This window comes from Monopterus albus, unplaced genomic scaffold (genome assembly GCF_001952655.1).
Source record: "Monopterus albus unplaced genomic scaffold, M_albus_1.0 scaffold29.1, whole genome shotgun sequence".
NCBI lineage: Eukaryota > Metazoa > Chordata > Actinopteri > Synbranchiformes > Synbranchidae > Monopterus > Monopterus albus.
In genome coordinates, this window is record NW_018127909.1 from 281206 (window position 1) to 291186 (window position 9981).

The 9981-nt window shown below is 43.2% G+C and overlaps 1 protein-coding gene across 1 annotated transcript in view; it reads left to right on the forward strand.

Moving 5' to 3' along the window:
* LOC109957938 (perforin-1-like) overlaps window positions 1-5505 on the forward strand; it is a 74374-nt gene extending 68869 nt beyond the window's left edge. The window contains exon 4 of the mRNA XM_020596197.1: window positions 5404-5505. Within this exon, the coding sequence (XP_020451853.1) occupies window positions 5404-5505 (102 nt within the window). The remainder of the gene's footprint in view (window positions 1-5403) is intronic.
* Window positions 5506-9981: the final 4476 nt, after the last annotated feature.

Here is a 9981-nt window from a genome sequence, read left to right on the forward strand (position 1 = left end):
AATGAATGCACATGCTAACAAGATGAACAAGAGAGTCCCCTGTACGTGATCGGTCAACACAGCACCTTTGCAGGACGATGTTGCCGTCCATTGCGGTGAGGGTGGAAATAGCATAGAAGGTCACACACAGCTTCAATTAGAAGTTAGAAGCATATGCCTAGTTCATGCACAGTTCTAAGGTCTGAAGACACTTGTGAAATCTAAATCAAATCAAATCAAATCACATTTTATTTGTATAACGCCAAATCACAACAAAAGTCATCTCAGGACACTTTACAAAGTAAGGTCTAGACCTTACTGTTATCAATATTATTACATAGGGAAAACCCAACAAATCCTCCTTGAGCAAGCACTTGGCGACAGTGGGGAGGAAAAACTCCCTTTAACGGAAGAAACCTCTGACAGACCCCGGCTCTTGGTGGGCAGCCTTCTGCCTCGACCGGTTGGGGTGAGTGGATAGAGGAGAAACAAAAGAAGAAAAGCAACATGACACAACAATCAAACACTGATCAGGTCGATGTGGCTGGTGACTGCTCGTCAGAGACATAGAGCTCCAGGGCCAGGGCAACCTGCAGAAAGGTACAGGGAGAGAGAGAGGACACACTACGGGAGAGAGGAGACACACAGTTAGTAATGTGTAATGGTGGCATATAGAAGCATAGGGAGAGAGAGGAGAGGAGCGGAGAGGATAGGGGAGAGAAACTCAGATCTACAGGAGAGAAGCCAGTCTGTTGAGTAATTCATACTCAGAAAGCAGAACTAAAGTGACATTCATTCAAGACTGAAGTGTTTATTGTCATTTACAGTATGGAAACATGTTTCCCTGCACTATGAAATTCTTACTTTGCCATCACACCCTGAATGCCAAACAACACAAGTGGATAAACAGTAGCACAAAATCTAAACAGCGAGTGAAAAGATGATTAGTTAAAACATTTCAAAATGCACCTGCATTGCTTTGCATTTTCTGACTTTCAGTTGAATAAGAGACCATTTTCCAGTCATATATTTCATCAATGAAGAGTTCTTAAAATATCGTCTCCTCTCGTTCTCCTGAACCCAATATTGTGTATCATCTCATCTCATGAGCTAAGTGCATTGTTACACCCCTATGAAAATCATATACAATGTCGCTGAAAGTGGATTTTTTGAGAGTGAGCAAGAGAAAGAGAGAGAACGAGAATCGTGATCAGTTTCTTTTTGTGCTAACAGAACCTATTACTTTGTGGGCAGAATTTTCTTTCAGCCTCTGTCTCTCCATCAGTTCAAGTGTCCTGCAGCACCACGGCAGAGCTGTCAATAAAATGAAATAAAGCACTTTAGTACAGTAAAGTGTACCCCAGCCCAATGGCCGTAATAGGGGCAGGGGTTGCTGGTTTTCCCTGAAATGACTTTTTGCAGGGTGGGGTGTCTGTATCATTGTATTGAAAGTACAGAAGCCTTCCAAGCTTAACAGAGTCAAACATACTTGAAAACTAATTCTCAGCTGGAATGTACATTATCTTATTTTTCTAATCTTTTAAATGTTAGAAATGACCAAATTCACATATCTTTGTAAATATCCATGTTTGCTTATTGTTATTCTTCCCAGTTTGAGTTCTCATCAGCACAGAATGTGAGCACAGCATGCTTCAGTGGCAACTCTCAAGTCTCACATTCTTCAAGATCAAAATCAATCTGCTGTTTTGACTGTAAGCACAATGATAATGCAACTTTAAAGTTAAGTGTAATGACTTATCTAACTGACACAAATTAAAGTCTCTGCTCATAGCAGACATTTTGACTTGTCATAGCAGGAAAAGTGCAGCTATTTCTAATAACTTTAATCATGGCTCTGTTCCATGAAAGTATCTCAGCTAGAGCCGTAACAATGAACCAAGTAAAACCAAGCAGAATGTAACTATTAAAGATACATGCATACCTAAATATCTACAATACAAATACTTGCTTTCTGGTCTGTCAAGTATACAGTAAATGATTATTGTAGTGAATGTTTCGATCACATTCATGTTCATCATAATTGCTTTGCTTTTGTCCTACCCTAAACCTATGCATAATACTCCTGACATTGCTGCACAGCAGCTTCACACTGCTTCTACATAGCTACATTTACTGATAATTATCAAATCAAAATATACTGAAAATTACATTTATATTCAGTCTTATTTGCATAATGTAAATCTACAGGTCAGCAGAACAGACAATCTAGCAATGAAGAAATAAAACAAACATTTATTTACAGCAGAGGGAGCTAATCTGTCTAGGTGTGGTGGGTGTGGCAGTCAGGGCTGGGCAGTGAGGGAGGTCAGGGCGCAGGGCAGAGCTGGATGGGAAACCTGAGGCAACTGTTGACTGGATGGGGCTACAATTTCTATAACAGTCTAGAAGATAACAGGGCAAGAAAAATATGGATTGGAGCCAAGTATCTCAACTCCCACCTTAGAGCAAAACTTAGAAGTTATTTAAGAAGCATTTTACTTTCACTTTCAAAGGGGAGAAATCCTGCTCCAAGTGTGACATAAAGCAGACATTATGGGGATGTGTTACAGTTGAGGTTTATAATTTTAGACTTTGGGAAAATTAAATTGCCTAAATAAATAAATATAATCAGTGCACAAACTAGCAGTTTGCATAAATGCAGCTTGCCTTTCATTGATTCTTCCATAGTGAGAGAATCTGCTGTAAGTGCAATCTGCTGTAAGTGCAATCAAAATTGAAATTGTTATGGCTGAAACTTCAGGAGCTGCCCAGCAGTATGTAAAGTCATTCGAATTAATTCGAACTCATTTTGTGTAAGTTCAAACATTGTTCAAATGTGGGTTTTGTAAAAAGTGACAGCCCTACTGTACATGGTGACACCAGTTGGTTCTTTTCATCTACAGCCTGGAAGGATGTATTTGTCCATCTACTCAGGCATCTGAACACCCATTAAAAGTATCTATGCAGTGACAAGGGTGTGATCTCTTGGTGGCTTCCCACCTGCTGGAACACTGCCAGCTGATTGCCAGTCACCACTGACATAATCACAGGTTGTCATTTTTGTTGGTTGCCAAGCTTCAGTATTACCTAATACAGGCCTGCCAAAGGGTGAATGTTAGGTTAGAGTAAAGAATAGAGGTATGGATAGTATGATGAACAACAAATTATATCCCTCAATTGTGTAATGTTTTGGTTTAGTTTCTACCTGTGTGTATTTATTAATCTAAATGAACCAAAGCCAGCCAATCTCAGTGCACAGTCAGCGACACAAAGAGAGCAGTGGGCCACGTCAGCCCCAGTCATGTGGCCAGCACAAGCAACACTGTGAGGTACGAGTGAAACGGCAGTGCTCATCTATACGATATTGTGTTAGCTGATGAACTTTGTAAATACAGGTGAAATCATTCTCTATGATCTAAATCAATGTTTAAAGGTGCTTTTATCAATATTTTCTAATTAACGATAGATAAAATTCTAACACTCTTCATACTGGACTATATGAAAGGTGTCACTCACACTGACAAACCCATAGGGAATAATCACCCAACTGTCTATGGAGAGTGTAGTTTGTGTCATCACCAATCCAGTCATGCAATGCACATAGAGCTTCATGCAATGTGAGGTTCCACCTCCTCTACATCCATAGCAGCCTCATGCGCTTACATTAGCTTTCATCTAATGCTCAGCTCACTTTGAAACTCTAATCCTTCCACCCTCTGTTTCCACTTTCCTCAGTCTCCCTGCTCCTTTTGGTATTTAGCCCCTCTACTCTCCCTCCATGTTCCTCTTTCCTCCCATTCCTCCTTCCACGTTCCTGCACATTTTTCTCTTTCCCAAAAAAAAATGGCACCCCTCCACAACCCCCAGGTTTAATGAAGTCTGCTCTTGTGTAATCTTCCTGCGATCAGGCCCTCTCACCTCCCCTTCTCTGACTCAGGTGTGTCCTCCAACAGAGAGCCATTGTTCTCTCAATCCTCCGATGAAGCCTGCCTGGCACAAGCACACACCTGCAACCAACAATAATACCTTTATTCACTATACACACACATGCATGAAGACGCACACACATGAACTCTCGCATATAATGCCGACATGCAAAGGAACGAGCTCTGCAGCAGCATCGGAATACAGAGCATTTGAAATCACTTTTCATTATCCTTGTTAGAGGAACAAAAAAAGAACAGTGGCTGTGTGAGGCAGGAAAAGGTGGAGGAAACCGTACAGATAACATGACCAAGGTGTTTGCACAAGCTGGTGTCATATGTAATTACATGGGACAGGATCAGCTGAGTAGGTGCGCAGAAGAAGAATGAGGGAGGAGCAGCAGTGCACTCTGGTACTCTGGAGCTTGTACATTACTAGCAACGCATAGTTAATGTTTAGTACATTTCAACTGACAGAGACAACTTTGTTTGCATTCACTGGCTCTCAGGCACTATGTCTCAGAAACCAAAGTTGATCTGTGCTGCATAAAACAAGAACTGGGGATTTGTATTACAGTTTATGTTTGGGGAAATGGCCAACTAATCCTCTTTTTCCTTTGTCGACCACTGAAACCTGAAGTCACTTCATACCTTACGGCAGAATAGGGGAAGGAAAAAGGGAAGGGGAAAACAAAAAAGAGGGGGGTAAGGCCAACGCAGAAAAGATAAGATGAGAGAAACGGAAAAATAAGAGAAAGGAGCGCAAGGAAGGGGCTCTGTGTCTTGTAGCTAAAATGCAACAATAGCATCACCTGTAAACAGGTGCAGGCCTGCAGGCAGGCTTTTAAAGATCTCAGATAGCAGCATATGTGTGTATGTGTGTGTGCATATGTGAGAGAATGATGATTTAGACAAGGCAAGAAAAATTGTCCCACAGTGCTGTTGTCATGTGTACACAGTGTGTGGCACAGTGTAACTACAGTACACAGGAGTGTTAGCAATTTCTGCATGAGGGAACAACTGGGGTTAAATTAGGTTCCTTGTAATGCTTTAAACCAAAAGAAGTTCACAACCTCAGCTTTCCAGTTCTTTGCCTGAACTCCAATTTGCGGTGAGAACACTGTAAAGTTGTGAAGTATTTTGAGAATAATCTAACTGGGTTATATGCTTCTCTGACTTTGGAACATGGGGAAAAGGGGTGGGATATGAGTGAAAAGGAGGGGTAAGGGTGTGGGGTTGGGGGGCTGGGGGGTACAGGAGTCCTTTTGTAATTTTACATGTGACAGGAGCGAAGCGAGGGATGGAAATAGAACAATGGAAGAAATGCTGAGCTTCTGTGGAGGCCTTCAAAGACTTTCAACTCAGAGGCTGATAAAAGCCCTTCTACTTCATATCTCAGCACCCCCTCTTCTTTCTCTCAGACATACACACACACACACACACACACACACACACACACAGCTCTCTGAAGAGAATCTCTTCAAGCTGTGTGCGTGTGCAGCTGAGCGACAGATCGCCAGGGTGTGACAACGAAGATGGCTTCAAGCTGAGGAGACGTCTTGAAACAGAGTCACGGCAGTGTCACATCCTGATCGTGGCATGATAAAAGTCGAGTAAACATGGTAAACATGCCAGGAAATTTTGGTCAAAACTCTAAAAGTGAGCAATACAAAGGAGGATGCCAGCATCTGAAAAGTGAAACAGACTATCCACACTTGGGTTGACAGTGGACTAGCTGTACACTGTCTTCGGAGGCACAGTTTGTGGGTGAACAGGAGGATGGCTCTTTCAGAATGTAAGGAACAGTGAAGTAAAACAACAACAAAAAAAAGCTGTAATTTGTGCAGAAGCATAAACTGCTAGGTTTTAAAATAAGACTTTTTTATAAACATTGAAATGTAAAAAAAAAAAAACAGAAAAAAACATTTTTTTTTTTCAAAAATATACAATTTGTTCTATTACTCTACTTTCGGCTGTTCCTGTTAGGGGTCGCCACAAAGAATTTGATTTGCATGAGTAAATTTGGCATGTTTTTTACACCGGATGCCCTTCCTGACACAACCCTCTCTATTTAACCACACTTGGGACGGCACAGACGCCACTGGCGTAAAACCCCTGTGACTAGATACACACTCACTCCTGGGGGCAATTTAGAGTCTCCAATCAACCTAAGCTGCATGTCTGTGGGAGGAAGCCAGAGCACCCTGAGAGAACCCACGCAGGCACAGGGAGAACATGCAAACTCCAGAAATATATGATTTGTTCTAAAAAGTAAAAATTCTACTTGCAAAACAAAATCAAGAAAGATATATTTTTTACACAACGCAAGGGTTATGTGATGACAACAGCTAGAAACAGGCACTGGTTGTTATGGCCTAGGGCCCAGAACACCAGTTGGACACAAAGGCAGGACTCAGATGTCAGACTAGCCAGGAGGTTTATTTTAACACTGACTCTGACCAGCAGAACAAAGCAGAGAGGATGAGGTAAGTAGGCTGGAGTCAATGGGTACTGATGTATTGGGAGACAGTCAATGAGGGCTTAGGAGTGGAGAGTAGGGGACAGGCAAGTGGTGGCTGGTGCAGTTGGAGCTGTGGCTTGTGGTGCCGGAGAAAAACTGGGTTGGTGCAGTAGTGATGCTGAGTAGTAGGCAAGAGGAGTAGACACAGGACTGGAGGCAGATTCATTCAGCAATGCAGAGTAGCAGACGAGAGGAATATTCAGGCAGACAAGCAGGGAACACAGGAACGAGGAAACTGCTGAGAGCTGGAGCGAGACAAAAACTTGCAGGAAACACAGGAACAAACAGGTAAGCAACCTTTCTGAAAGCTCTCAAGCAGAGAGTGGCCAGTAAGCTACGGTTTGAGCAAGGAGGAGGCAGCTGAGCACAGGCTAAATGCCCGTGACACAATTAGCAAATGGGCTCCAGCTGTGCTCACTCCCTGCCAAGCACACCTAGTAACTCGACCAAATCCCAATGAGGTACAGGTTAGTGACCTAACACTGGTCTGGTGTTAAAATAGTGGTTTGGTGAGTAAGGGTATGGTGAGAGGTAGTGTACACACCTGTCACTCAATCTTACTTAATGGACCATTACCTTCACCACATCTTAAACATTAGCAACTCAGTTCAAGTAGCATTCAACTAATAATGGGTTGTCCAGTTTGACAGCATTCTGTCATCATTTTCTCTGTTACCAGTATGTTTTTGCAATTCAAATGTTAATTTAATTAAAATTATGGTGTAAGGGAGCACTTTTATACATATACACTTGTATATATACAGTGGGTATGGAAAGTATTCAGACCCCCTTAAATTTTTCACTCTTTGTTATATTGCAGCCATATGCTAAAATCATTTAAGTTCATTTTTTTCCTCATTAATGTACACACAGCACCCCATATTGACAGAAAAACACAGAATTTTTGACATTTTTGCAGATTTATTAGAGTTTGCTAAAAAACACCTGAAGGACTCCAAGATGGTGAGAAATAAGATTCTCTGGTCTGATGAGACCAAGATGGAACTTTTTGGCCTTAATTCTAAGCGGTATGTGTGGAGAAAACCAGGCACTGCTCATCACCTGTCCAATACAGTCCCAACAGTGAAGCATGGTGGTGGCAGCATCATGCTATGGGGGTGTTTTTCAGCTGCAGGGACAGGACGACTGGTTGCAATCGAGGGAAGGATGAATGCGGCCAAGTACAGGGATATCCTGGACGAAAACCTTCTCCAGAGGGCTCAGGACCTCAGACTGGGCCGAAGGTTCACCTTCCAAAAAGACAATGACCCTAAGCACACAGCTAAAATAACGAAGGAGTGGCTTCACAACAACTCCGTGACTGTTCTTGAATGGCCCAGCCAGAGCCCTGACTTAAACCCAATTGAGCATCTCTGGAGAGACCTGAAAATGGCTGTCCACCAACATTTACCATCCAACCTGACAGAACTGGAGAGGATCTGCAAGGAGGAATAGCAGAGGATCCCCAAATGCAGGTGTGAAAAACTTGTTGCATCATTCCCAAAAAGACTCATGGCTGTATTAGCTCAAAAGGGTGCTTCTACTAAATACTGAGCAAAGGGTCTGAATACTTATGACCATGTGATATTTCAGTTTTTCTTTTTTAATAAATCTGCAAAAATGTCAAATTCTGTGTTTTTCTGTCAATATGGGGTGCTGTGTGTACATTAATGAGGAAAAAAATGAACTTAAATGATTTTAGCATATGGCTGCAATATAACAAAGAGTGAAAAATTTAAGGGGTCTGAATACTTTCCGTACCCACTGTATATATGGAGAGAGAGAGAGATAGCGGTAGCATATCCATGTACCATGGATAAGACAGGTCCTGAAAACCCAGCTCAGTGGGAGGGACGAGATCCAAGACATCAATACATACACCCTGCCAGTCATCAGATACCTTGCCGACGTACAGCATAGTGAGCTGGCCAAAGGAGGACATGGAGGTTTACCAGTGGAAACAGCTCATGGTGGATAGAGGTTCCCACCTGAAGCCTAACACCCAGAGACTGTACACCAGCTGGAAAGAGGGTGGATGGGGCCTGGTGAGTGTCAAGGCCACTATCCTGAATGAAACCCAGAGCATCCAGGAGTACATCAGCAAGATGGCACCCAGAGACAAGCTGCTGAAAGAATGTCTGAGACAGCAACGGACTATGACCAAAGACCAACCAGAGGAATTGCCATGGGATGATAAGGCCCTCCATGGGATGAACCACCCACAGATAATCAAGGTGGCTGACACTTTGAAATCCTACCAGTGGCTTGGAAAAGGCTGGCCTTTCGGACAGTACTGAGGCACTGATCAAAGCAGCACAGGAACAGGCACTAAGTACCAGATCAATTGAAGCAGGGGTCTACCATACCAGACAGGATCCCAGGTGCAGACTGTGCAAAGAGGCATCAGTGACAGTTCAACACATAGTGGCAGATGGGAGATTCCTCAGAAGGTTGTAGAGAACAACAGTACTAAGATCCTGTGGGACTTCTAGATCCAGACAGAAAGGAATGTACTGGCCAACCAACCAGACATGGTGGTGGTAGACAAGGCACAGAAGGAGGTAGTGGTGATAGACATAGCAGATCCAAGTGACAGCAACATCAAGAAAAAGGAGTATGAGAAGCTGAAAGGGGAACTGGAGAAGATGTGGAAGGTGAAGGCCAAAGTGGTCCCAGTGGTGGTAGGAGCACTTGGAGTGGTGACTCTTAAACTGGAATAGTGGTTCCCACAGATCTCAGGAACAACATCAGAGCTCTGTCCAGAAGAGTGCCATGCTAAATACAGCTAAGATACTATGCAGAACCCTCAAACTCGCAGGCCTCTGGTAGAGGACCTCAGGTTGAAGAAGGCACACACACTGCCCCGTTGTGGTGAGAAGGTCAAAGTGTTTATTTGTCATATGCACAGTTAGGAAACATGTTTCCCTGTGCCACACAAGACAAGTGAAATATAAGGTAGATGAGCAATAACAAATCTAAATAGGCAGTAAAATTACAAATCTAAGGCACTTCAAAGCAGCAAGTGAAGGAAACAAATAAAAATACAAGAAGAACACAATATAATGCAGAGATAATATATGCTACTCGGGAGCCGTGGAGTGCAAATACTCAGCAGTGAGTGTGCAATTATGCATGTGCAAACTGAGTATGTAAACAGTACACATGAAATTACATGAGGTAAATCCTGAGTCAGCTGTTTAGGAGTCTGAGAGCAGTTGGAAAGAAAGAGTTTCTGCATTTCACACTTTTGAGCCTCTGACCGGAGGGTAGGGGTATGAACAGTCCGTGCTGGGGGTGGGTGGGGTCCTTGAGGATGGAGGCGGCTTTCCTACGCACCCTGCGGTGGTAAATGCTCTGCAGAGAGGGCAGTGGAGGCCTGGTGATCTTCTCCACAGTCTTTACCACTCTCTGCAGGCTCTTGCGGTCCATAGCAATAGTGCTGCCATACCAGACAGTGATGCTGCTGGTCAAGATGCTCTCAGTGATGCAGCTGTAGAAGTTGCAAAGGATCCTAGGCGACATGCCAAACCTCCTCAGCCTCCTCAGGAAGTACAGCTG